The sequence below is a fragment of the Pan paniscus genome, chromosome 4, assembly GCF_029289425.2.
Source record: "Pan paniscus chromosome 4, NHGRI_mPanPan1-v2.0_pri, whole genome shotgun sequence".
Lineage (NCBI taxonomy): Eukaryota > Metazoa > Chordata > Mammalia > Primates > Hominidae > Pan > Pan paniscus.
The window spans coordinates 171,671,104-171,698,772 of NC_073253.2; the positions used below are offsets into that span (position 1 = coordinate 171,671,104).

The 27,669-nt window shown below is 54.5% G+C and overlaps 2 protein-coding genes across 4 annotated transcripts in view; one reads left to right on the plus strand and one right to left on the minus strand.

The window, feature by feature from the left end:
- CDHR2 (cadherin related family member 2) overlaps positions 1–5,027 on the plus strand; it is a 45,869-nt gene extending 40,842 nt beyond the window's left edge. The window contains exons 31-32 of the mRNA XM_034961030.2: positions 2,083–2,140; positions 4,887–5,027. Of these exons, the coding sequence (XP_034816921.1) occupies positions 2,083–2,140; positions 4,887–5,027 (199 nt within the window). The remainder of the gene's footprint in view (positions 1–2,082; positions 2,141–4,886) is intronic.
- A 129-nt stretch (positions 5,028–5,156) lies between these two features.
- GPRIN1 (G protein regulated inducer of neurite outgrowth 1) lies at positions 5,157–27,269 on the minus strand. Of its 3 annotated transcripts, XM_034961035.2 has the most exons (3): positions 19,433–19,593; positions 9,036–9,231; positions 5,157–8,882 (listed from the first exon to the last, which is right to left on the minus strand). In XM_034961035.2, the coding sequence occupies exons 2-3, from the start codon at positions 9,186–9,188 to the stop codon at positions 6,165–6,167; spliced, it is 2,871 nt and encodes a 956-aa protein (XP_034816926.2). In that variant the 5' UTR covers positions 9,189–9,231; positions 19,433–19,593; the 3' UTR covers positions 5,157–6,164. The 3 variants fall into 3 exon arrangements, with proteins under 3 accessions (XP_034816926.2, XP_034816923.2, XP_034816922.2); XM_034961032.3 differs by lacking the exon at positions 19,433–19,593 and adding an exon at positions 26,706–27,269 and having other exon boundaries at positions 5,157–9,231; XM_034961031.3 differs by having other exon boundaries at positions 5,157–9,231; positions 19,433–19,594.
- Between the last annotated feature and the right edge of the window lie 400 nt (positions 27,270–27,669).

Here is a 27,669-nt window from a genome sequence, read left to right on the forward strand (position 1 = left end):
TGGTGGTGGTGGTGGTGATGGTGGTGAGGTGATGGTGATGGTAGCAATGGTGACGGTGGTGATGATGACAACAATGATGGTGGTGATGATGGTGTTGGTGTTGAGGTGATGGTGATGGTTGTGATGGTGATGGTGGTGATGGTGGTGATGACAATGATGGTGGTGGTAGTGGTGGTGGTGTTGGTGTTGAGGTGATGGTGGTGATGGTGGTGGTGGGTGATGGTGATGGCAATGGTGATGGTGGTGGTCATGGTGGTCATGGTAGTGGTGGCAGTTATCGTGGTGGTGGCGGTGGTGGTGGTGATGGTGATGGTAGCAACGGTGACGGTGGTGATGATGACAATGATGATGGTGGTGATGATGGTGTTGGTGTTGAGGTGATGGTGATGGTTGTGATGGTGATGGTGGTGATGATGGTGATGATGACAATGATGGCGGTGGTGGTGGTGTTGAGGTGATGGTGGTGATGGTAGTGGTGGTGGATGATGGTGATGGCAATGGTGATGGTGGTGGTCATGGTAGTGGTGGCAGTTATCGTGGTGGTGGTGGTGATGGTGGTGATGATGGTGATGATGACAATGATGATGGTGGTGGTGGTGTTGGTGTTGAGGTGATGATGATGGTGGTGATGGTGATGGTGGTGATGATGATGGTGGTGGTGTTGGTGTTGAGGTGATGGTGATGGTGGTGATGGTGATGATGGATGATGATGGTGGTGGTGGTGGTGTTGGTGTTGAGGTGATGGTGATGGTGGTGATGGTGATGATGGATGATGGTGGTGGTGGTGGTGTTGGTGTTGAGGTGATGGTGATGGTGCTGATGGTAGTGATGATGGTAGTTGTGATGATGGTGGTGGTGGTGATGGTGATGATGGTGGTAGTCGTGGTGATGGTGATGGCAATGGTGATGGTGGTGGTCATGGTGGTCATGGTAGTGGTGGCAGTTATCGTGGTGGTGGTGGTGGTGATGGTGGTGGTGGTGATGGTGATGGTAGCAATGGTGATGGTGGTGATGACAATGATGATGGTGGTGATGATGGTGTTGGTGTTGAGGTGATGGTGATGGTGGTGGTGATGGTGATGGTGATGATGGTGATGATGACAATGATGGCGGTGGTGGTGTTGAGGTGATGGTGATGGTAGTGGTGGTGGGTGATGGTGATGGCAATGGTGATGGTGGTGGTCATGGTGGTCATGGTAGTGGTGGCAGTTATCGTGGTGGTGGTGGTGATGGTGGTGGTGGTGGTGATGGTAGTGATGGTGATGGTGGTGGTCATGGTGGTCATGGTAGTGGTGGCAGTTATCGTAGTGGTGGTGGTGATGGTGGTGGTGATGGTGATGATAGTGATGGTGATGGTGGTGATGATGGTGATGATGACAATGATGATGGTGGTGGTGGTGTTGGTGTTGAGGTGATGATGATGGTGGTGATGGTGGTGATGATGGTGATGATGGTGTTGGTGTTGGTGTTGAGGTGATGGTGATGGTGATGGTGGTGATGGTGATGGTGGTGATGGTGATGGTAGTGATGGTGATGGTGGTGGTGATGGTGGTGATGATGGTGATGATGGTGTTGGTGTTGGTGTTGAGGTGATGGTGATGGTGATGGTGGTGATGGTGATGGTGGTGATGGTGATGGTAGTGATGGTGATGGTGGTGGTGATGGTTATGATGGTGGTGGTGATGGTGATGGTGATGGTGGTGATGGTGATGATGCATGATGATGGTGGTGGTGATGGTGATGGTAGTGATGGTGATGGTGGTGGTGATGGTTATGATGATGGTGGTGGTGGTGGTGTTGGTGTTGAGGTGATGGTGATGGTGGTGATGGTGATGGTGGTGGTGATGGTGATGATGATGATAGTGGTGGTGGTGGTGGTGGTGTTGAGGTGATGGTGATGGTGCTGATGGTGATGGTGCTGATGGTAATGATGATGGTAGTTGTGATGATGGTGGTGGTGGTGATGGTGATGATGGTGGTAGTCGTGGTGATGGTGATGGTGGTGATGGAGGTGGTGGTTCTTGGGCACAGTAAGGGAGGACTGGGCCTGCCAACACCTGAGCTCCATCACCTCTCTTACAGCATCAACTCCCTGGACGACAACTCTGTGGATGTGGACAAGAACAGTCAGGAAATCAAGGCAAGATGGGGGATGAATTGGTGCCTGGAGATTCCAACTTGGGTTCTTCTGTGGAGGGTTCAGGGCAGAGCTCAAGGGACCTGCTACTGACATGGGCAGTTCTGCTTCTCTGCACCAGGCCCCAGAAAGCCCTGTGGCTTTGGAATGGGGGTCCAATTCCTGCTCCTCCACTGGTTCACTGTGTGACCCTGAGAGACTTCTTGCCTCTGCTTCTCAGTTTTTTCACCTGTAAATGGGGATGGGAACATCAACCATGCAGGGCCATTGTGAGGATTAAGTAAGGGCAGGCATAAGAACCACTCGGCACAAACAAGTGCTCACCCATCTGCTTCCAGCCCTTTATGGCCGTTATAGGAAAGTCAGCTGGGGGTGGGAAAGGAGATCCAGAGGTGAACGAGCATAGTCTAGCAAAGGAGAGAAGATGGGTTCAAATAAACAACAGTACCGCCATCTGTTAAACAGGTGAGTTGGTTGGATGAGATCAAGTGTTCATAGACTGGCCTGCTGCATAAAAGCACCTGAGGAACTCTTGAAAAATACTGATGCCCAGGTCACACCCAGGTCCATGGGTGCAACATTCTAGCATTTTAAAGACCAAGAGTTCTGATTCTGATGGCCCACGTGGAGCCTGGGCATGGACCTGTTGTAAAGGCCGTTCAGGGGGTGCTAAGGTGCAGGCACGGTGGACACCGCTGGAGCGGGTCAGCAGGCTGAGTGTGGGGTGGGTCCTGGACATGGAGGGGTGGCTCTCTGGAAACAGAAGGAACTGCCCTCTCTCCTTCCCACTTTGAAAGCCACCTCTGGAGGAGACGCTTAAGGCCCATTGGAGCTGTGATAGGCTGAGGCTGTGTGTGGTGCTGCGGGGGATCCACCCACATTTTCCCCCAGTCTGGGTTCTGGGCTTGGCTGGGTCCCTGGCCACTAGGGGCTCCCAACCTCACTTCATGGTTCAGAATTTGTTTTCCCTGAGGACTCCTTACATGGAAAGATTTGGCCAACTGAAGCCTCTCTTGGTCTTTAAAATGGTAGAATGTCGCACAGGGGCCCAGGTATAACATGGTGCAGGGAATCTGGCACAGAGGCCTCCGGACAGGCCCCAGGTATGGTTGTGTGGGTGGTAATGCAGGCAGCCAGGCAGCGCTGGAGGCCTCTGGGTAGATGCTAGGAGATGGTTAGTGGCCAAAACTCTCATGAACATGTCTGGGGAACTGAGGCGAAGGAACAGTCTTGTCTGCTGGAGTGCATGGCCTGTGGCAGAGGCTGATGCTGCTCCTAACCCAAGGGAGTGGAGTTAAGGACCCCCTGAGGTGTGGCTGGATCTGTGGACCGGGAAGGGGCAGGGAAGTAGGAGAAGGGTCTGGAGAGGGTGTGGGGACAAGTCACGGAAAGTCTTCAAAGCCAGAAAATTGCTCAGATTATGTCCTGGGAGGGCAGGGGGTTGCTATATTTCTGAGAAGCTGCCCAAGGCTCCACCCCGTCTCCTGCAGCAGTGAGTCTTGTAGGTCTCTGAGCAGGTCCACGAGGCACGGGGCCTTCTTGGGAGCTGTCTGCCCCCTGCTCTCCCATGGCTGGGGTGGCGCGGGTGGATCCTTTTCCCAGGAATCTCTTGGTGCCCTGACTTGTCTAAGCTCCACACGTCTGTGTGGTAGGTGTGAGTGGCTGGAGAGATTATCACTCTAACCTCCCCAAGTAACCAGCAAGGAAATTCACATCCAGAGAGGGGTGCTGACTTGCTCAAAGTGGGACAGCGTGCAGGGCAGGGGCAGACCAGAACCCAGGTCTTTGGTCTCTGGCACCAGGTCATGTTATCGTGGGTGGCACTGAGCCTGCAGCTCTCCACTCGGGGTCTGTCTTGAGGGCTCTGAGGAACACAGGCAGAATGCTTAGCCCCTCTGGGGCCCCTCGGATGTTCCACTGTTTTCTAGGGACCAGAACAGCCCCAGTCTGGAAAAAGCCCTTGGAGTGCCCTGGGGAGGGCGGTGGTGGCTGGGGCTCTGGCCCTGTGGGTGTCTCTGTAGCACAGCAGCTGAGCTTGGGGGCCTGGCTGTTCCACAGGAGGGTGTGTGTGTGTGCACGCACACAGCATGTCGCATGGCGAGGTGGAAGAGGAAAGGCGGGAGAGATGAGTGAGTGTGTGCCATGATAAACTGCAGGTGGGACCAGCCTGTGGGCAACGTCCCTCTGAGGGCAGCAAAAGGAGACGTCAAATTCAACCAGGGCAATATCACATCATGGACACGCTTTTGAACCAGCAAGACCAGTGGTCTGCCCCCTCTTCAGTAGACCTCTCTAAGCCTCAGTTTCCACATCTGTGAAGAGAGGACATGTTCCCTCCCTCAGAGGGTTTCAGTGGGTAGTTGAGGTAATGGATGGACCTCAACCCACACGGTGCCTGCCGTGGGGTACAGGGGGCAGGAACTGCGCTGGGCTGGCTCCTCGGCACAGGACACAGGGCCTGGCATTATTTGGAACTGGGCTAAACAGCAGAGTGCCGCAGTGTTGGTGGGCAGGGCAAAGGCAAGAGTGGATCCCCCAGGCCACACCCTCCCCCTCCCCTAATCTGCATCACCATTAGCCAGGGCCACCTCTGGGACACAGCCTGGACCAGAGGCCCCAGGAGGGGCAGGGTGGGACCCCTGCCAAGGAACCACTCGTCCTGAGCTTGAAGCCCATCCACTCCCCTAGGGCCTGGGGCACTCGCCCCACCTTGCCTTGCCCTTCACACCTCCTCTCCCTCTCCCTGCAGGAGCACGGGCCACCGCACACACCACCAGAGCCAGATCCAGAGCCCCTGAGCGTGGTCCTGTTAGGACGGCAGGCAGGCGCAAGTGGACAGCTGGAGGGGCCATCCTACACCAACGCTGGCCTGGACACCACGGACCTGTGACAGGGGCCCCCACTCTTCTGGACCCCTTGAAGGGGCCCCACCACACCCTAACTGCAACTGTCTCCCTGGAGATGAAAATATATGACGCTGCCCTGCCTCCTGCTTTTGGCCAATCACGGCAGACAGGGGTTGGGGAAATATTTTATTACCAATGTATACTGTGACAGTTTGTAGCCAAAAACTGCGGCTGGAGGGGTGGGGACGGGACACTGAGTGGTCACAAGGGACTTGTGGGGCTCACAGCACAGGGGGGACAAGGGGCTGGAGAGGGTGGCCTTTAAAAGACAACTGTGGTTATAGAATGAGCTCTCTGTCCTGTCCCCAATACCCAAGAACACCGGTCACCCAGGATGCCAGGGCCCAAGAGCTTCTGTGAGCCCAGCTGTGACCTCCAGACCTTCCTGAGACCCTCTGGCCTTTCTGTGACTCTCTCTCAGCTGAGCCCCCAGGGTACTTCCTGTAGCTGTCTTTGGCCTCTCTGGGAATCTCAAACCTGTGACTCAGTGGGAGAGGGGATGGGGCTGGAACCAGGCGGGTGGGAGATAGGAACTGGGAAGGACCACCAACAGCATGCAAGAGACGCCCTGGCCACGGGGCCAGCCACTGCGTGGAGACGCTCACACTCGTTCTACCTCACGTGCTGCCCGAGGCCTCACATTCAGAGACGTGCCCACTCGCGGGTCTCACACACCGATCCTCACCCACTTGAAGCTTCTGCCACTCAGACTTGTATGCAGTCTCTCCCTGTTCTGGGGATCTGGCCCCACCGGAGACCACAACGCACCAGTCTAGACATCTCAGGAGCCTGCCCCAGCTCTCAGGGGGTGGGAGGTGAGGGTGCTGAGCAGGTCCCCGTGGTCGCCCAGTGTGACCGGGAGTAGAGCTGAGGGCTGTGAGGGGACAGTGGGGCGTCAGGGCTGGCCGGGTTCGTGGCCTCGTGGCCACGAGGGAGCTTGGTAGAAGGGGTTCTTCTGTATTTGTGATGGGAGGGGCTGGAAAGACGGGGACGCAACAGCCCTAGAGGCTGCACAACCCCTCGGAGGCCTGTGGCACGCAGAGGGGACCCCTTCTAGGGGCCTGTGATCAAGAAGGGAGCCTGAGAAGGTCGGAAACTCGGGCGTACAAAATGGGGGCAGATCACTCGGCCGTGGGTCCCGCCCGCGAGCAGCACCGCGGCCGGCGCACACTCTGCAGCAGCGCGCGGAACAGGCCGGGCGGACGCTTGGCGGCGCCATCTGGGGGCGCGGTGCGCACCGAGCCCGAACGGCCGGGGCCGGCACGGGCGGCGGGCGGCGGCGCGGGCGCCCCTTGGCGGCCGTGCTCCTCGATCTGTCGCTCCAGATGCTTCTGGATGGCCATGCCCAGCACCTCCACCTCCATGGCGGCGCCGTATACCTCCCACGTCATGCCCTTCTCGTCCCAGCTCACGTCTCGCACGGGCTCAGCCGGCTCCGGGGGCGCTACAGCGGCCGCCAGCGCTGAGCCGGGCCGCACCCGCACTTCGGGGAAGGCGGGCGGCGCGGCGGCTTGAGGTGTCATGGGCCCAGTGGCCACGGAGCGCGTCTCGGCGGCGCCCAGCGACACCTGCAGGCCCGCATCTCGGCGCGAGGGCGGGCTGGGCGCGCGCGGCGCCGCCTGGAAGCTGAAGGCCGAGCCCCCAGCGCCGTCCTGCGGAGACATGGGGCTCACGGCCACTGAGACGCAGGCCTGCGCGCCCGCCTGAGTGCCCGCGTCCTCGCGCGGCGGCGGCGGGGCGCTCGCCTCCCACGACGGCGCCTTGGTGAAGTTGTCGCGAGTCCGCGGCCCCGGCGGGGGCGCTGCGGCCTCTGGGCAGGGGCTTCTCTCGGCCCCAGCGGCTTCCAGGTCTTTCTGGCCGAGACTGGAGGCCTCGGTGCTGGACACGGGCTCGGGGTTCGGCTCCACGCGGCCTTCACTGCCCCTGGCACCCTCGGGAGACCGGGCTGAGCCGAGGGCTTTGCGGTCTAGCTGCCTGGAGGAGGAGGACGGCTTGGTCTTCTCCAGACTCAGGGGGGCCACCTTCCCCAAGGATGGGGACTCCGTTTTTCTGGAAGGTGCAGAGTCGGCCTTCCCCAGGGACACAGGCTCTCCCTTCCCTGAGGCAAGGGGCTCTGCTTTTCTGCAGGATCCAGGATCCACCTTCTCTGAGGCCTGTGGTGTCTCCTTTTTCAAACACACAGCCCCTGCTTCTCCTGGTGCTGCAGCGCCCTCTTGCCCAGGGAGCTTTGTTTCTGCTTTGCCACCAGACTGCAGCTGTGCTTTCCCCGAGGCCCTGGGATCCGCCTTTGTGGTGGTAACAGGATTCCCCTTCTCTAGAGGCAGAGAACCCACTTTTCCCTCTGGGATAGCTTCTGCTTTTCCCAGGGACACGGGATCCTTCCCCGAGGGCACAGGGACTGTTTTTCCTGGAGTTGAGACCACTTTACCTGTAAACACAGAGTCCCCTTGTCCAGAGGGGACAGCGTCTGCCTTTCCCCTGCTCACAGGATCCTCCTTGCCCACTGCGAGGGGCTCGGCCTTCCCTGAGGCTGTGGGAGCCGCCTTTCCAGAGGCCACCAGACCTGCCTTCTCCGAGGACAGGGGATCTCCTTTTCCCCCAGTCGCTGGCTCAGCCTTTACTGCAGATGGGGGACCTGCTGTCCCCAAGGACCTGGGATCGCCTGGACCTGAAGACACAGGGTTTGTCTTTCCTGAAGACTCAGGATTCACTTTTTCAGATGATGTCTTTCTACTTCCAGCAGATATGGGGTCCTCCCTTCTGGAGGACACCAGGTCCTCTTTTCCTGGGGATACAGTTCCTGCCTTTCCCACAGACACATGCTCTGCCTGTCCAGGAGACAAGAGCTCTGGCTTTCCTGAGCACATGGGGTCCGTCTTTCCCAGAGAAACTGGATCCACCTTGCCTGAAGACATGGGATCCACATTTTTCAAAGACGTGAGATCTGTCTTTGCTGAAGCCGTGGTATCCATGTGGCCAGACACAGGACGCCCCTCTCCTGAGGAGGCAGGGTCCATCTTTCCCAGGAACTGGGAGTCCTCTTTTGTGGCAGGCACAGTTTCTACATTTCCCACAGATGCGGGATCTGCCATCCCCAAGCATGTGGGATCCAGCCTTCCCAAGGACCCAGGAGCCCCGGTCCCAGAGGATACAGGCCCATTCTTGCCTGATGAGCCTGGAATCAGCTTGCCCAGGAGCCCCGGCTCTGTCTTTCCTGTGGACACAGAATCCATGCTTTCCAAGGGCACGGGATCTGCCTTTCCCAAGGGCCCAGGATCTCTCTTTCCCGACAATACAAGATCTACCTTTTCTGCAGATGTAGGAGCGACCTTTTCTGAGGACACAGGATGCTCTTTTCCTGAATACCTGGGCTCCTCCTTTCTTGGGAATACAGGGTCCACTTTGTCTGAGGACACAGGATCCACCTTTCTCAAAGACCCAGGATCCTCCTTCCTCGGTGACACTGTATACGTCTTGCTGGAGCACAAAGGATCTACTTTTCCCAGGGATCCAAGATCTTCCTTTCTTAGAGTCATGGGATCCATCCTTCCAGGAGCCACAGGATCCCCCTTTCCCAAGATTTCAGGCTCTGCCTTTCCTGTAAACATGGGATCTGCCTTCTGCGAGGACCCAGGATCCTCCTTTCCTATGGAAGTGGAATCGGCCTGCTTTGAGGACTTGAAATCCATCTTCTCTAAGAACATGGGATTTCTGTCATCTGAGGATTTGGGCTCAGTTTTCACGGAGGACACAGGCTCTGGCTTCCCAGACGTGGTGGTTTCTGGTGTCCCTGAGATGGAGGCTCCATGTACCTCCAATGTCTCCTTGGAGGGTGCCTCCTGGGGAGAGAAGCAGGTTGGGGAGGGGCAGGCCAGGCTCCCTCTGGGGCCGTCAGAGCAGGAGGCCCCTTCCCCAGCCCCACTGGGGCTTCTGTGTCTAGACTCCATGCCTGGGCTTTGGTCAGGGGTGTGCCTGGGGGGTGCAGGGCTTGCCTTTTGCTGGGAGGGGCAGTAATCCCTCATAGCCGAGCTGCCAGCCCCCAGGCTCCCATCCTGTGGGCAGAAGAAGGCTGTGGGTCGGGGTCCTGGGGGGCTGGAATCCTTTTGAAGCAGCTGGAGCCAGGCCGGGTCTTCAGCAGTGTCCATCTGCCCTCATGACCACGCCTGCACCCAAGGCTGCTGTCTGGTTCTGAAACAGAGAGAGAGCTGACTCAGACTTCCCAAAGCTCAGTGGGGGAGGAGCCTCTGCCTTCTCCCCCTCCTCACTGAGTGCTGTGTCCCATCTGGTCCCCACCTGTCCAGAGGACCTGGACTAAAAACACAAACCCAAGCATGTCACTCCCCTGCTTCACTGCTCCCAGTGGCCCTCTGTATAAAGACGTCTTACAAGGCATTCAACGCCCTTCACAACTTGGCCACAGCCTAACTTTCTTTTTCTTTTTCTTTTTTGAGACAGAGTTTCGCTCTTGTTGCCCAGGCTGGAGTGCAATGGCGCGATCTCAGCTCACCGCAACCGCAACCTCCACCTCCTGGGTTCAAGCGATTCTCCTGCCTCAGCATCCCAAGTAGCTGGGACTACAGGCATGCGCCACCACGCCCAGCTAATTTTGTATTTTGTTGGTCAGGCTGGTTTCGAACTCCCGACCTCAGGTGATCCGCCCACCTCAGCCTCCCAAAGGCTGAGATTACAGGCGTGAGCCACTGCGCCCCACCCACAGCCTAACTTTTCAACTTTGCCTACTATCGCCCCTCTCTGTTCAACCCCACCCCATGCAACACACTATCCAGAAGTTATGCTTTTGTCCTCTAGGCCAGGGGCTGCAAGCTCTGATGTCCGGGGGTCAAGTAGGTAATTTCAGTGAGGGAAGTGGGTTAGGTATAAGACAAAAGGGAGTGGTGGGGACTATGGCAAATTAGAGAGCACATGCTCTGTCTAAAGGGATGGCCGGGCGTGGCGGCTCACGCCTGTAATCCCAGCACTTTGGGAGGCTGAGGCTGACAGATCACTAGAGGTCAGGAGTTCAAGACCCCCCTGGCCAACATGGTGTAACCCCCTCTCTACTAAATATACAAAAAAATTAGCCAGGTGTGGTGGTGCACGCCTATAATCCCAGCTACTCAGGAGGCCGAGGCAGGAGAATTGCTTGAACCTGAGAGGCAGAGGTTGCAGTGAGCCAAGATCGTGCCATTGCACTCCAGCCTGGGCAACAGAGCAAGACTCCATCTCAAAAATAAACAAATAAAAACAAAAATTAATAAAAATAATAAAGGGAGAACCACTACTCCCATCAGCCAAGTGCTATCCTGGAGAAATGCAACCTGGTGGTCCCAGTTCTTCCAGTTGCTTAAGTGGGAAATCCAGACTTTAATGTAAAATATGCTAATTAATTAAAGGTTTAAAAAAAAAAAAAACCCAAACATTATGTGGGCCAAACAAGACTTGCCTGTAGGCCACCAGTTTATGTCTATGTAGGCCCTGGAGAGCTGTGAATGGTTTATAGTCAAGGAAGGGACATAGTCAGATGTGTGTGTTTTCAAAGATTCCTCTGGGATGGTATGGAGGCTGGGCTGAAGGAGCACAGGGGTTGGCCAAGACCTGTGAGGAAGCTGGTAAATCATTCATTTAATCTTTCATCCATTCAACCCTTCATTCATTCACCTAGCCCCTTCTCTGCAACAGGCCCTGAGCAGTTGCAGGAATCTCGATGAGAGACAGCACAGCAGAGGTCCTGGAGATGGTAGTTAAAGGCAGAATTGAGAAATCCAAAGGAAAACTGACAGGTACCAACAGGCTGTATTGGTAATGGCAGGGGCGGTCTGCAGGGTACTGGCTAGGGTGAGGGCTGCTGGGTGATGGTGCTGAGCAGGAGATGTAGGAAAGAGGGAGATCCGTTTTTGGACAAGCTGAGTTTGTAGTGCCTGGGGGATATCCAAGAAGAGGGTCCAGCAGGCAGCTGGACCTACAAGCAACCCCGTTCCGTTACACACTCAGTAGCCAAAGCGAATAGAGCTCCTGATCCCCTCAAACCTGCTCCAAAACCATGGCTTTAATGCTCAGGCCCAAATCCCTAATCACCCTTGACTTTCACACCCCACGTCTATCAGCAAAACATAATGGAGTTACCATCAGAATATATCCAGCATCTGGCCACTGCCATCTGAACCCCCCACCATCTCTCACCTGGATTATCCCTGCCTTTTCCTTTGTCCCATAGCTTATTCTCAACACAGCAGCCAGAGGGATCTTAGTAAAACCCGAGACAAATCACGTACCCCTCTGCTCGGAACCAGGCAGTGTCTCCCCATCCCATGCAAAGTAAAAGTAAACTCCTTAGAATGGCTCAGAAGCCCCTGCATCTTCAGGCCCCGTCACCTCCTCTGCCCTTTCTGCTGCTGCTCTCCCTCTCCCTCACGCTGCTTCAGCCACGCGGGGTGCCTCGCTGTGCGCCTTGCTGTGCCTTGAACACGCCTGCCTCCATGCCTTGGCGCTGCCTGCTTCTTCTGCATGGAGAGACTTCTCTCCAAATATCTGCATGGTCGGCTCCCCAAGGCTTTCCCTGACCCATGCAATGTAAAACAGCCTCCTCCCCAGCTCTGGCTGGCATTCTCCACCCTCTTATTCTAATCAGTTTTCCTCCATAGTACCTGTCACCATCTGACATATCACATATATTCGTTTATTGCTTGTGGTGTGTTGCTCTCATTAAAATGCCAGCTCCAGGAGGTGGGGACTTTGCTGTGCTATCTGATATATCCCAGAGTTGAGACCTGGCACCCATGCAGTAAGCAAGGAAGATCCTCATACGGATTTGTTCCATGAATGACTGAATGACCTAAGATGCAGAGCCACCTGTGCCCTCCCTGGCTCAAAACCCTCCTCATTCTTGCCGGAAATGTAAATGAGTTGTCATCTTTTTGGAAGGACATTTATCAATTTCTATCAAAGTTTACAACGCGCATAGCATTTGAGCCACCAAGCCCACCTCTAAGCATGGTCCTACAGATAGACCTGGGGTCCTGAAGATGGTCCTGGCGTACACAAGGGCATGGCTAGTGATGAGCACAAGACGGGGAGGCAGGTTCCGTGAACCGTGGGACAACCACGCAGAGCACCGGGCAGCTACTAGAAGGTGTGGGGTAATGAGGGAAAGCACCCAAGATAAATTAATTGAAAAAGGCCAGGGGACAGCATCGCTACTGGGATCCCACGCGTGTAGCCAAGGAAAAGGACACACATGGATGGGTTTATTTATAAAGAGAATTTCTGGATGGAATCCTATAAAACTTTTAGCAGTGACTGCCTCTCAGAAGGAAGAGCGGGGATCTGAGGGTGGGAGAAGCTTTTCTTTGTGCGCCCCTTTGTGATGTTTAAATTGTGGTTATGTGCGCACATAGTCCTTTTTTCCCCAATGGACAATAAAGAGAAACCTTTAATGACTCACTCTTACCTTTGGGGTAAAGTCCAGCTCTTTAATAGGCTCCTAAGCCCCTATGTTTCTACTTAAGTGCTGGGATTTATCTTTCATTACCCACTCCCACCCCCAAAACATGTACACACACACACATACACGCTCTCTCTCTCCCCCACCATCTCAGCCTCTACACACCCTCTTCTGGAGGAATCTCTCCCTCCCTTCTTGCCTGGCTGTCTCTTATTACACCTTCAGATCTCCGTTAAAACCCCTCCTCCTCTAGTGGGCCTTGTTTGGCTACCAGCTTCCTGGGGATTCCTGTAGCCTCTCGTTCCTCCTCTAACAAGGCTCATGTCACTCTGCATCTGGCCATTTACACCTCTGGGTCCCTGGCCAGACCTCAGGTCTCTGGATGGGGACACAGTCGATACTGTTCACTACTGGGTCTCTCAGGCTCTGGCTTATGAGGTGGGGGAGGGGGACCATCGCTAAGAGGGGAACAAAGGAAGAGGAACAGTTTTGCAGAGGATCATGGGGCACTGGGTTTCAGAAGTGGAACTGGAGTGCCCATGGGACTTATGGGGGGGTGACATCCAGGAGGCAGTAGGAAGCAGGCCAGAAGCATGGGAGAGGTCTGGTTGGAATTCGTGGGATCACTGGATGGTCACCAGCCTGCAGGGGTCAGGCAGGCATCAGATTTGAGTGGCGTGAATTGAGTCCATCTTCATCTTTGGCCTTTTGATAGTGATATGGGCACAGACAAATATTTGTTTTCTCCTACAAGGGAGATGATGAAAGACTCCTGACATCCCCAGACTGAGGGAGACAAGAGGGAGTGGTGGGGACTGTGGCAAACTAGAGGGCACTGGCCCCTTCTAAAGGGGCAACTGCACTCAATTCCTGCCAGCTGTGGCCAATTAGGAATCATTCCATTAACTCAGCATTTACTGAGCACACAGGCAATGTTCTAGGCATTATTCTTGGGACTGGGGATACAGCAGTGAATAAGAAATGTGGGGTCCCTGCCTTATAGATGCAGAAAGATTGGGAGGAGAGAAATAAACAAGTGGCAAATAAATCATAGTATTTCAAATAATGGATGCTGTGAAGACAAAGGAGTGGGCAGCTGGTTTAGACATGTGGTCAAGAAAGGCCCCTCTGAGGCAGTTACCATCTGAGCCAGCCATGAAGAGCTGGAGTGGAGTCGGAAAGGGGGTGGCAGCGGAAGAGGAGGCAGCAAATCACACGAGGCATGGTGGAGGAGGGGGGTTTAGCCTAAGGGCACTGGAAACCCTGGAAGTATTTTCTTTTTATTTGAGACAATGTCTCACTCTGTTGCCCAGGCTGGAGTGCAGTGGCGCGATCTCGGCTCACTGCAGCCTTGACCTCCTGGGCTCAAATGATCCTTCCACCTCAGCCTCCTAAGCAGCTGGGATTACAGATGTGTGCCACCATGCTGGGTTAATTTTTGTCTCTTTTGTAGAGATGAGGTTTCGCCATGTTGCCCAGGCTGGTCTAAGAGCCAAACTCCTAGGCTCAAGTGATCCTCCCACCCCAGCCTCTCAAAGTAATAGGATTATACCTTGATCTCTTGAGGCCAAGAGTTCCAGACCAGCATGGGCAATACAGCAGGATCTCGTGTCTACAACAGGATTATACCTAGCACCTAGTGAGCCACTGTGTCCCGCCCCTTGGAAGTATTTAAGCAGGGAAGTGAATGTGGCTGCTGTGCCTCCAGGTTTCCTAAATTTGTTTTTAGCTAAGTCATAAATCTGGATATCTGTATTTTATTTATTTATTTATTGAGACAGAGTTTTGCTCTTGTTGTCCAGGCTGGAGTGCAATGGTGCTATCTCGGCTCATTGCAACCTCTGCCTCCCAGGTTCAAGTGATTCTCCTGCCTCAGCCTCCCAAGTAGCTGGGATTACAGGCATGCGCCACCATGCCCAGCTAATTTTGTATTTTTAGTAAAGACAGGGTTTCTCCATGTTGGTCAGGCTGGTCTCGAACTCCTGACCTCAGGTGATTTGCCTACCTTGGCCTCCCAAAGTGCTGGGATTACAGGCATGAGCTACCGCGCCTAGTCTGGATATCCATATTTTAAATATTGGCTAATTTAAAAAATATCATACAGGCTAAACAAAACACTTTTTTTTTTTTTTTTTGAGACAGTGTCTTACTCTGTCACCCAGGCTGGAGTGCAGTGGTACAATCTCAGCTCACTGCAACCTCTGCCTCCCGGGTTCAAGCAATTCTCATACCCCAGCCACCCAAGTAGCTGGGGCTACAGGCGCACATCACCACGCCCAGCTAATTTTTTAAATTTTTACTAGAGACAGAGTTTCACCGTGTTGGCCAGGGTGGTCTCGAACTTCTGGCCTCAAGTGACTGGCTGCCTTGGCCTCCCAAAGTGCTGCGATTACAGGTATGGTCCACCATGCCCGGCCAAAACACTTTCATGAGCCAACTTTGACCCCTAGGTCACCAGCTTGCAACCTCTGATCCATCTGGCCCTTGGGCTATGGAAAAGGACATTATAAGCCAGGGTGACCGGGAAGATGGTCAAGGGAAAGGGCCCTGGGGCGGAGTTCCGCGGCTGTAATCCCAGTGCTTTGGGAAGTCAAGGTGGGATGACTGCTTGAGGCCAGGAGTTCCAGATCAGCATGGGCAACACAGCAAGATCCCATCTCTACAAAAACTTTAAATTAAAATAAAAAAAAAAAAAAAGAAATTAGCCAGGTGTGGTGGCATGTACTTATAGTCCTGCCTGCTCCAGAGGCCGAGGCAGGAGGATCTCTTGAGTCCAGGAGTTTGAGGCTGCAGTGAGCTATGATCAGCCTGGGTAACAGAACAAGAAACTGTCTTTAAAACAGAGACAGGGAGAGAGAGAAAGGGCCCAGGTTCCAGTGAGGGCCAGGATCTGCCTACCATGCCTGCCTGTTTCCTTCTCTGGAAAATAGGAATTCAACAGCTGCCTGGCTGGTGTACAGGGAGTTTAGCTGGAGCTGGAAAGAGTCAGCAAAGGATATAGGAAGGGTGCTCTGGGCCCTCACTACCCCTCATTTCAGCCCTAGAAGCCCAGCCCTGGGGTCCTCACACACCAGCCCAGCCAATAAGCTCCTCTCCCTGGGTGCAGCCCGGGCAGAAAGTCAGGCCAGCCCACCGCTTATCAGCTCTGTGACTTCAAGCAACGCCCTTCTCCTCCTTGGGGACCCTGAAGAACCCACCTCCTGCTCCCCCAGGGCTATAGTGAGAATTAAAGAAAATGAGGGGTGTGCCTGACTCTGCTCACTTTAGGGCTGGACTGTGTCTGTGGAAGGCCTGTTTTTATCTGCTCAGCCTGTCAGAGCCCAGCTGTGCTCCCAGGAGGGGGCAGGGGAGGAAAGGGCCTGCAGCAGAGACACAAACCAGCAAAACCTGACCCTCAGACAGGCTTGTTTGACCCACAGAGCTAAACACATTTTAAAATCAGTTTTAAAAAGGAATTAACTGATCAACTTCTAAACATTAGAAGATTTCATGTGACAGTAAGATTTCCAGCTTCTCTTGGAAAACTAAAATTTGGCAATCTGAGCGTGCTTCCTGCCTGACAACATTCAGCTGGAGCCCCAAAGGGACAGCCTCCTTAGATGGGGGTGTACTCTCCAATCAGCCACAATCCCCTCTCTTCCCCATGGTGTCCTAGACACTGAGGCTGACTGTCTGCTGCCATCAATCATGGAATTCTCACTGTCGTTTTTCTCACAGCCGGCCCTTCATGTATGTTACCCTCCTGGCCTGTAGCCACCTAAGTGTGGACCCTGGAGCACAATGCCATGAAAGGCAGAGGTGACCTTGTACAAATCAAGCCCTTACTATGTGCAAATCCCACCCGCCCGCCAGGCAGCTGTTGTAGTCCTGTTTTCCAGAGGAAGAAACAGGTTCTAAGAGGCAAGCTTGGCTCAGCTGATAACATGCCCCTTTTGAAAGTCCCCAGGCTTCCCGTCCCCAACTTGTATTTTCCAGCCTCTGAGATGGGATAAAGTCCAGGGTAGGGACAAAGAGCCTGGTCAGGGAGGTAGAAAGATGTGAGGTCAAGCCCCAGCTTAGTCATTGACATCCTCTATGACTCTGAGTGAGTTTTTCTACTCTGTGGGTCTCAGTTTTCCAATCTGTGAAATGGGAGAGGGGATGTAGTTACATCTGGAAGAGATAGGCCAGTCCTGGGTTTCAGAACTGCCCCAAGACCACTCCCAGAGGCTCTACTGCTCACAGTTCTGCTGGGCCCTTCCTGGATCTTAGGAGGCCTGAGGATCCTCCAGCTGCTTCTCTGAGAGGCAGCCCAGGCCTGAGGCCCCACATTCTCTCCCCGCAACTATCCCACTAGAACCCAGCTCCATTACCTGGGCCCAGCACGCTGTCTTTCTTTTTTTGAGACCGAGTCTTGCTTTGTTGCCTAGGCCGGAGTGCAGTGGCATGATCTCGGCTCACTGCAATCTCCACCTTCCAGGTTCAAGTGATTCTCCTGCCTCAGCCTCCCGAGTAGCTGGGATTACAGGCATGTGCCACGACACCTGGCTAATTTTTGTATTTTTTGTAGAGACAGGGTTTCACCATGTTGTTTAGGCTGGTCTTGAACTCCTGGCCTCAAGTGATCCACCCACCTCGGCCTCTCAAAGTGTTGGGATTACAGGCATGAGCCACTGCACCTGGTCTCAGTCTCTTTTTATCATCTGGATCCCACAACAATCTCATGAGGGGGGCATTATCATCCCATTTCACAGATGAGGCCACTGAAGTCAGAGGGAGAAGACTTGACCAAAGGCACACAACTGGGGCGGGAGGGAAGGCTGTAGCTCAAAGCCAGTTGTGCCCAAGCACAAAACCTGAGCTCTTTCTAAGATTGCGGACACTGACACTTGGCTCTTTTTTTTTTTTTTTTTTTTTTTCTGAAGACAGGGACTCACTCTGTTACCCAGGCTGGAGTGCAGTGACACAATCATACCTCCCTGTAGCCTCCAACTCCTCAGCTCAAGCAATCTTCCCTCATCAGCCTCCTAAGTAGCTATAGGCATGCGCCATCACACCCAGCTCATCTTTAAATTTTTGTAGAGATGGGGGTCTTGGTATGTTGCCCAAGCTTGTCTCAAATTCCTGGCCTCAAGCAATCCTCCTGCCTGGGCTTCTCAAAGTATTGGGATTACAGGTATGAGCCACTGCACCTGGCCTGACACTTGGTTCTTAAAACCCCCTTTCTGGTTTTTGAGGTCAGGCCAAGGTTCCTCCCAAGCAACAGTGCCAAGGAGCATGCAGTAGAAGAAGCAAGAGCTCCCCTGCCCCTGCATACATTCCCCCACCTGTGGGAACACACACACCCTATGAGCAGATGAGCCTGTACACTTGGGCACAAACAGGTTGAGTGTGGCCTGACTGAGGCAGAAGGCAGAAATGTCTGCTAGGTATGTAGGCGGGCTCACCTGGCATGCAAAGGAGTGAGCAGACTGCTTGTGGATGTATGTACCAGCTTGGGCCACTCTGGGGCCAGGACCTGGCTCCTGTGTTCTGCTCAAGAAGAGCTTGTTGTGCGTATGTACACCCTGCATGCGCAGAATGGCCTGTGTGTTTGTGCCTCGTGGGGGCTACTTGGACCCTGTGGGTATCTCACTCCTAGGAGAGCTTATCTGGGTGTTGCACAGGTGCCTGTGTCCTGCTCCCAGGGAGAGCAGCAGCCCCTGTGGCTGCCCATTCAGGTCACAGAGACCTGGCCAGCCATTCCTTTCCCTCTAGGATTTCTTTCCAGCATGGAGCTATCCTTACACCCATAAACAGGGCCAGAACTGCCAAGCACCTGCAGATACCTCTTCTCTGCTGACAAGACCAACAAAGGCTTGAGGGACTTCGTCAGGCATCTGAGTGTGTCTGAGAATCTCAGTCTGCTGCCCCTCGTCCCCTTCTCTCGTAGTGCCCTCAGAGCAGTGAAGTCTCCTGCTCGGGGATGTGGGGGGAGAAGGAATCTAAAGGTGTTAGCCAGACCTGCTTCCAGAAACGGCCCTCAGACCATGCATACATACATACATAGGAGGGCAAGAATGGACGTTCATGGACATGCAAACGTGGGCCAGTGTGGGTGGGAGTGGGCAGCACGCTAAGAGACAGAGTGTGTGTGTGTAAGAGGGAGTGTGTGCACAAGGGTGGCAGTCTACTCCAGGGTATCTGGGTACACAAGGGACCCCATGAGCAGGGGTGAGCAGGCCAGGGCAGGGTGGCCCCGAGTGTGTGGTGATCAGGGAGTATTGTTGAGTTGATGTCCATGCTGTGATCCGCGATGGCTGGTTTGAGTGCGTAGCTGTGCCTGGGTGTGTACGCAAGGCTCCCACCCAGTACCCTGGGTGACAGGTGGCCGTGTGTATGAGTCTAACGGAATGACCAACAGCCATTGTGTGTGTGCGGTAGACCTGTGGCCTCACTCGAGGAAATGAGGCGCCCGTGCGTGAACGCGGTGTTGTGTGATCGCGCCCCGGAGTGTGTGCCACACTGGGTGTGTGACGGCGAGTGTGCTCAGTAGTGCGAGTGGAGCCAGTGGAGCGTTCAGCTCGCTCCGGGGAAGATGAATCAACGCGGGAGGGCGCCCTCCCCCCAGTGGCGGGAAGCACCCCCTCCCGCGCGGCCGTGCCGAACAAAGCCAGCGGGCGGCGGCAAGGCCGGGCGCGGGGCCGACCCCACAGCCAGGGCAGCCTGGCCCGCCGGGCCCCTCGGATGTTCGGCCCGGGGCTGCGGGACCCGCCCCCGCCCCGCCCCGCCCCGGCGAGGAGCCTGGAAACAGACACCCACCGCCCCCAGCCGCGCGCACACACCCGGGCTCATGCCTCGCGAGGTGTCCGAGCCCCGCCGCCGGGGGGCTTCGAGGACCCTGGACAGCGGCTCCGGGGCGGCAGCGAGCGGATGAAGGGGCTGCCGCCGCCCGCCCGGAAAGACAGCGGGTGTGGGCGCGGCGCTTACCAGGCAGTGCCGCTGCTCCGGCTCCTGGGCGAGATGCGCTCCGGCTCCCGCCGCCGCCGCCGCCGCCGCCGCCCGAGCGGCCTCGGCTGCCTCCGGCCGGGCTGGCGGGAGGACCCGCAGACTCGGCGCCGCCGTCCCCAGCGCCGGCTCCGCGCTCCCGCCCCGCGCCCCGCCCCGGGCATGCGCAGTAGCCGCCCGGCCGCCTCGGAACCGCGAGGGGGCGGTGACCGCGGGGAAACCGCGGCCGGAGGGAGCGAGGGAGGGGCGCCCCTCGCTGGCCAACCCTAACTGCGGCCGCTGGGCTCCCGGGTTCCGCGCCGTCCTCGAGCGGGTTCCCACTTCACAGACAGGGAGACTGAGGGCCGGAGAGGCTGCCCCTTTGCTGCGAGCTTGCTGAGGGCGGGGCGCGCCGTCTAGCAGATCTTAGACCAGCCCCTCGAAAGCCCTCGCCTGGCTTGACCAAGGAGGGAACTGGGGCTCAGAGGGGGCAGTCGCCGGCCTGAGGACTCGAGACGCCTGGATGGGGACCCAGGTCGGCGCGATCTCCCGGCTCCGCCAGCGAGGAAATTTCCCGCCTCCGCCCCCCCCCCACCCCCGGCCGCACTTCCGGCCTCCTCTTCCCCGCCCCCGGCCCTTTGTCTCGCCGCTGCCCACGCTCCAGCGAGTGGCGGGGACGCCGGAGGTAGTGGTGCGGGAGAGATGCCTTCCAGTCCCTGGCTGCGGCCTCCCCGGGGGCCCGCCCGCCCCCCTCCCCTTGGATACCCTCGAGCAAATCATTTCACCTCTCTGCACTTCAGTTTCTCGATCTGTAAAACGGGACGAACATTATGCACCTCACGGTGGTCTTGGAAGGGCAAAGTAGGTGTTCAGGGGCTTCCAGTGGTATCTGAATCACCAAGGACACAGAGACTCGCTGCCCACCCCCTCCACATTTCCCTGCAGAGAAGGAGTTCCCTTCCCCTTGACTTCCCAGAGGAGAAAAAATAATTCCGTAATTGCCCTAGATGTGACAAAACCCTCTCGCACCGGTCCTATGAAGCCACCACCATCTATTAATCAATGGTAACAACTATTGGCAATGATGCTTATGTAGGGCCAGACACGGCGCTAAGATTCTGTTTACAGGTTTTATCTAATTTCAATTTCCAATCGCTTAGGAGCAAGTTAATATTAATGTATTATATCTCCATTTTTCAGATAAGAAAACAGAAGCAGATAAGTAACTTGTTTGTGGTCACACATCTAGTTAGTAGTGGAGCTGGGATTACAAACCCATGCAGTCTAACTCCTGAAACCTCACGTCTTATTCTTACATTTTACTCCCCTCTCTTACTTGGTGAACCGTAAGTCACCGTGATCCTTTAAAAAATATATATATATATATTTAAAATTCTAGGTGATAAATGAAGAAAATCCGTGGGACTGGCGTCTCCAGGCAGCACGCCAGGCAAGGAGAAAACCTCAGCGTGTCGGACCGGTTTCAGCACCACGGACAGCACCACACCAGAGCTGCTTCCTCACATTTCCGGTCCTGAAAATTGCTCATTCACTGCCCACAAGGCCATTTCGCTTCAGAGCTTACAAACCCTGATTCCACATTCATCATTTCATTTTTTTCTCCCTACAGCCCTTCAAAGTAAACATTACTGGCTCCATGACACAGATGAAATTAAGGCTTGGAGAAGTTCACAGATGTGAAAAGTGGCAAGAACCAACCTGTGATTGAAAAAGGTCCCCCTGGCACAGGACAAGGGTGGACAGGAGCAGAGACTAGGCAGGAGTGAGGAGGCTATGGCAGGTATTCAGGTGAGCGATGATGATGCCTGAACCACGGCGGCATTTGTAGGGACGGAGAGGAAGGGTCAGATTGGATACCTATCTAGGGGTAAAATCAATAGGCCTTGACCATGAGGTGGATGTGGGTGGAGGGGAGAGAGAACTCTGCTGTCTCTCTGAGATTCTGCCTTGGGGAGCCAGGTGGATGAAGGACAGATAACTTATGAGCTCTGGGGGGAAAGGGGGGTTTATAGGATGGCCGTGCTGATACATTTGAGTCCAGAACTGAGTTCTGTAGTGGCCAAAGCTGAAGGCAGACAAGGGAGCCCATCCACCTCCAGCTGGTGCCAGAGGTCATGGGAGGGGTGTCGGCACATGGGAGGACGTACACATCAGGTACACACCAGGTAGGGAGACACAAGGGCCCTAGGCCAACCCTGAGGCACGCCAACATGAAGGGACTGGCTGGGAAAAGGAGGCTGCAGCAAAGAATGAGAAGCAGTCATCTGAGAAGCCAGAAGCAGCCCAGGAGAGTGTTATGTCTCAGAAGCCAAGGGAGAGACTGTTCCAGAAGGCAGGAGAGTCACCACATCAAGAAGACAAGATATGGCCTGAAAGGTGTCCTCTGGACTTTGAAAGTTGATGACATGCAGTCAGTGGAGAAGCGGGGTGGAAGACAGCCATGGTGGGGGGTAGGTTGATGAGGAAATAGGAGTAAGGAAATGGAGTGGGCAAGTAGACAACTTCCTCAGAAAGTCTGGGCTTTGAGAGAGAAAACAGGAATGACAGTCTCTCCAGAGGGATGGGAGGTTGAGATGAAGGAGACTTGAAGGCATTTAAATTCTGATGGGAGGGGCCCAGTACAGAGGGAAAGGGCAAGGTGTCAGCAAAAGAGAGGACCAGGGCTGGGCCTGGATGCTCAGGTGGAAGGCGGGGATGGGATCCAGAACCCCAGGGCAGCTCCCAGACCTGGAGATAAAGATCAAAAGCATGTGGTTTATTTGTGAGGTGCAAGGACACCAGCAGGGGAGTGGGAAGCTGACCCAGGAAGGGAAGGCAGCCAGTATGAGGTTATTATTCAGTCGGCTACCACAGTGAGTGAAGCTTAATCCTGCAGGGAACTCTTGGAAAATGGGGTAAATACACATTTTGGAATTCTCCTGGCTGAGGGCAAGGGAGGTGGGGTATTTATATCCCAACACCAGCAGATGTTGGTTAAGGGCCATCCCTGGAATGTGTTGCATGGGCTGTATGTTAATTCCCAGGCATTCCTGGCCCACAATGAATGTGGGCAAAGTGGGTCCCAGCAGCCTGAGAGCATCTCTCTGACAAAGATGCAGGTACTGCTGGGAGTCCTGCTGGTGGGCACAAAAATGATAAGGGCACCCAAAGGGATGTGGTCAGAGTTCTGGCAGTGCCTGCTATGTGGACACTGGAGCCTCTTTAAAATCTGGGTCCTCTGCCATGCTCTGCAACCACTCTTGTTCCATAGGGACTTGTTGATAAAAACATTTTTAAAATGAAAATTTCCAGACAACAAAACAAAGCACTTGCTAACGCAGAGGAGGAGCTCAAAACAGGTACGGAGGCAGTTGATGTGGGTTCAGTCCTGGCTTTGCCAGTTACTAGCTGTATGGCCTTGGTTGAGGTCTCTCTTAGCCTCGATATCATCATATACAATGCTTAGCTCTCAGAGCTCTAAGGAAGATGTAGGGAGGAAAAATACACCAAGTGCCTTTGCTGTGGACAGCAGTGTTATGGCAAGCCCAGCACCGCACACCCTTTTTTGACCACGGCACCTCCATTTTCCTTGGGAGACCACCTCCCCACCCCAGCCCATGTGGTGGGATGGGATGGATCCCAGTGCCAGCTCTAGGGTGGGCAGTGACCCAGGTCACTGATTTGTTCTGGGGGGAGGGGGAGTCAGGGATGGAGCACGGAACCAAAGCCACCTGCTTCTCATACTCTCCTGGAATTTTGGGCCTTGCTGAATCGGTGTTGCATACACCTGGAATTGCTGGGGGTCATCTTTGTCCCCGTGTGGAGAGAATCCATCTGGTCCCAGGTTGTGATTCATCCTAGGGTTCAGGCTCACCCTGTGACAAACGACATGGTCACCCACACCCGTGTGAGTGTGTGTATGTATCTCGGGTTGCTCTGCCGCTGGGGAGCCATACACACTCGTACGCACCAGAAGATAAACAAGTGCCTGCAGCTCCTTGGCTGGCGCCCAGGCCGGGGGTGGAATAAACAATCCCAGTGACTTTCTGAAAAGCAAGCGTGTGTGGCAACAGGCACCATGGAGACAAGCAGACTGTACCAGAGCAGAGACAGCAGCCACCCCCCAAAGCCACCCCTGCGCACACACACACACACACACAAAATATGTATCTTGCCCTCTTCCCCCCTCTTTCACATTCATATCATGTTCATATCTCCTCCATAAAGCACAATCCCCTTCTCACACCCAGGCAGCTACTCCCATTCTAGCTTTGTTTGAGGCTAAAACTTCTGAGAAGGTCTGAGACTCCCAACACAACAGCATCCACAGTTCCTGAACTCGTTGCCTGGATACTGGCCCTGGTCTAGGCCATATTTCAGCAAATTGAAGCCACTAGAGAAGGTGTGTGCTCTGTGTGTGTGGGGGGGGGGAGGGGGGAGGGCAGGCAGTGCCATATAAACCCAACTTTCTGTAAAGTTCTTGTGTTTGCTTCAGGGATGCGCACACCACATACAAGCACACACTCCTTCAAGAAATACTTACCTGTAGTTGTAGTTGGCTATGAAGATTGAAGAATTTTTTTTATTTTTTTAATTTAAAAATAAAAATAAAAAATACTTACCCAGACCCCACACACCTGCACCCTCTGAATACTCGGATCCACACCCATCCTCCTGTGTGCCGTGTATAACCCAGCACCCCCCAGATGATGATAACGATGGTAGTATACCACTTACTGTACATTAGTGTTTTACAGTCATCACCTCATTCTATTTAATGCTAAAGAAAACCATCTGAGACAATACAATTATTCCCATTTCATAGGCGAGGAAACTAAAAAGTTCAGAGACATTAAGTAACTTGCCAGGGTTGCACAACTAGAAAGTAATAAAGTTGGGAGTCAAACTCTAGCCCTACTCAGACACCCACACAACGCCCTCATACATGTGCACATGCTACACACATGCATATATGCACACACATGAGGAAACCCTACCTCCTCAGTCAGCCCAGATAACTGATGCACATCAGGTCGCCTTCCCCACCCTGATCTCCTCACATGCACTACCCCCGGGCCCTCACAGTGCTGCACTGATGGTCATGAGAGCCCCAACCTGGGCACACAGGCACACAGCCTGCTGCTCACACAGGCCCCTCCCCCCTCGCTGCACCCCCCTCACCCCCAGCAGCTGCGGCCCGGCCTGGATGAGGGAGGCCCCAGGATTCGGATGGGTGACTCAGGCTGAATCATGGCCCAGCTGCTCCTTGGCAGCCCTCTCTCCCATTCTGCCCTAGAGCCTTTTTTTTTTTTCCTTTTTCTTTTTTGAGACAGGGTCTTGCTTTGCCTAGGATGGAGTGCAGTGTCATGATCACAGCTCACTGCAGCCTCCAATACCTGAGCCCAAGCAATCCTCCCACCTCAGTTTCCCAAGTAGCTGGGACTACAGGTGTGAGCAACTGCACCCAGCTAATTTTTAGTATTTTTTTGTAGACAGGGTCTTGCTATGTTGCCCAGGCTGATTTTGAACTCCTGGGCTCAAGTTATCCCAGAGAGCCTATTTGGAAAGCAAAGTTGGATCTTAGGGCAGGGGACAGTGAGTTGGTGGTAGACAATAAGGGATGGAGCACTTGAGAGAGAGAAACTGGGCACGAGAAGACCTCTGTGCCCTCCCCCACTCCCTGACATCCTGCAGGTGCGCCCAGGCAGCCCCCACCCATGTCCCTCATTCTGCCAGGGAAAGGAGTCCTTCCGCCTGGACCCTGGCCAGGGGCTCCCTCTCTAATCTCAGGGCCGATTTTGGCTCCCCTGCCCTACCTCTTGGTCCTAACAATGACAATAACAATAAACAATATTAACTATTCTAATTGATCACTCCCAATTTACAGCACCCTATAATTTACGAAGCACTTTCTCATCAGCATTGCATTAATTCTCCTACTAGTCCTGTGGGGTGGAAATTAGCATCCTCATTTTGGGGCTCAGGAAACCAAGGCTCAGAGAGGTTATGTGAACTTCCACTGCCACAGTTGGTGGTGTGACAGAGTCAGGAAGCAAGCCTGGTCCAATCTGTGGAGTAAGCACTAGGGCCAGAAGTCAAGCTGCAGTTGGGTGTGGTGGGCACACAGTAGGAGGTAGGTGGGGGGACTGCAGGGGCATGGTAGGGTGCATGGCAGAGGGCATGGCAGATGCATGGCCAGTGGCTTGCTGTGTGGCAGGTTTGTTGTAAACTTTTTCTCTCTATCCTTCTGTAAGTAAAGAATTACAGAATGATTTATGCTTTCAAGCTTTCTTTTCAGTGTGTCAGGCCGATATCCCAAGGCTCTCAACCCCACAGCATGGAGCTTCCACTGGGCTGCAAGACTTTTGCTTCTTGAAACCTCTATTTCCTCATCTGAAAAAATGAGTCCAAGTTTCGGGCAGGTAGGCTATTGAGAGGTGCAAGTGAAATCATGGTGCCCTTGAGGAGCCAGGAAGGACTTCCCAAAGGCCGCTGCTTGTCACATTTTGTTTTCTCTTTTTAAAAAACACGATGGGTGCTGGGCAGAGGGAGGGCTGGGCTTCTAGGAGCCTGGGGGTGGTACTAAGAGGGGAGTGGGTGACAGCTCTTCCTTCCCCTGCCTGGGCTCGGCCTGGCCTTCCCCCACCCTCAGCCCAAAGCCTGTTTCCAGGCAACAGGATGGATGCAGGGATGGTTTGAAGGGGAGAGAGCTATAAATAGGGAAGGGAGAAAACAAAAATAAAGTTCCAGAGAAAGCTGTGGAGCTGCATTGCTGGGGGTGGGGGTGGGGAGACTGACGAACAGCAGGGACGGGGGACAGTCCCCAGCCCTCCATCAGTGGGAGAGGGCAGTTTTCAGGTTAGCCACCCAGCAAGGGTCCTCAGGGTGCTGACATGGATGGGAAGGCAGTCTCTGTGTGCACAGCAAAGCAGGATGGGGGTGAGGAGGAGAAATCACTTCCAGTCAGAGGACTAACAAAAGCTCAGAAGAGGGAGGGTTGCGGCAGGCAGAGGTGACGGCCGCTGTCTGGATGGAGGAGGAGGCAGGCAGACAAAGGGAAATCATGGGCCAGGTAAGGTGGGGTTGGATCCACGGATCTCAGGAGGCCTGGCTGGGCTCAGCCTGATGGCCACACTGCTGGGGACACACAGACACAGCGAGGTGGGCTTTTCCTCCATCTGCGACACTTGCCGCCCCCCAGGTCTTCCCATACCACCCTCTTCTCCATCAGGTTTCAGCTCCAACCTCCCCTCCTCAGACAACTCAGACAACTGACCTGGCAGCCTTCTTTTCTTTCTTTCTTCTTCTTCTTCTTTTTTTTTTTAGATGGAGTCTCGCTCTGTCACCCAGGCTGGAGCGCAGTGGCTCCATCTCCGCTCACTGCAAACTCCGCCTCCCGAGTTCACGCCATTCTCCTGCCTCAGCCTCCCGAGTAGCTGGGACTACAGGCACCTGCCACCACGCCCGGCTAATTTTTTGTATTTTTAGTAGAGACAGGGTTTTACCATGTTAGCCAGGATGGTCTCGATCTCCTGACCTCATCCGCCCGCCTGGGCCTCCCAAAGTGCTGGGATTACAGGCGTGAGCCACCGTGTCCGGCCCCTGGCCGCCTTATTTTAAGGTTGCTCACCACCTCCTCTTCGTCACATTCTATCACACCACTCTGCTTTGTTCTTCGTAAAACTCAAGATTATCTTGTTCCATGTATTTGTTGACCATTTTGTGATCACTAGGTGAGCTCTAGTCGGAGCAGTGACCTGAGGGCTGTTCCCTGCAGCCCCTCCTCCATCTAAGGACAGAGCATCTGTGCCACGCACACTGTCGGACTAAACGAACCCGCAACACGGGTACATGTGTGAACACTGATGCAGACACAGCACACTTCATGCCCACACCACCTTTGTAAGTGTGCACACACAGCTCAAACCCACCCACATACACAACCTCGCTCCCTGGCTCCATGAAATTGCACAAGTGTCCGTAATCTCCATGCTGCTACCTCCACATTTTCCTGTGTCTTTTGTTTATCTCCCCTCAGAGGCAAAGCAGGCCCCTTTTGGAAATTCCAAAGGAGTTGGGCTTTGGAGACAGGCTTGGGGCCAAATGTGGCCTTTGCCACTTCCTAGCAATGGTGACAGTGGGCAGGTAACTGCCTCTCCAGCCTTCATTCCTTCATCCATAAATTGGGGGTAAAAAACAAGAAAGACTTGAGAGCAGTTTCCAGTGAAATTACTGGAGAT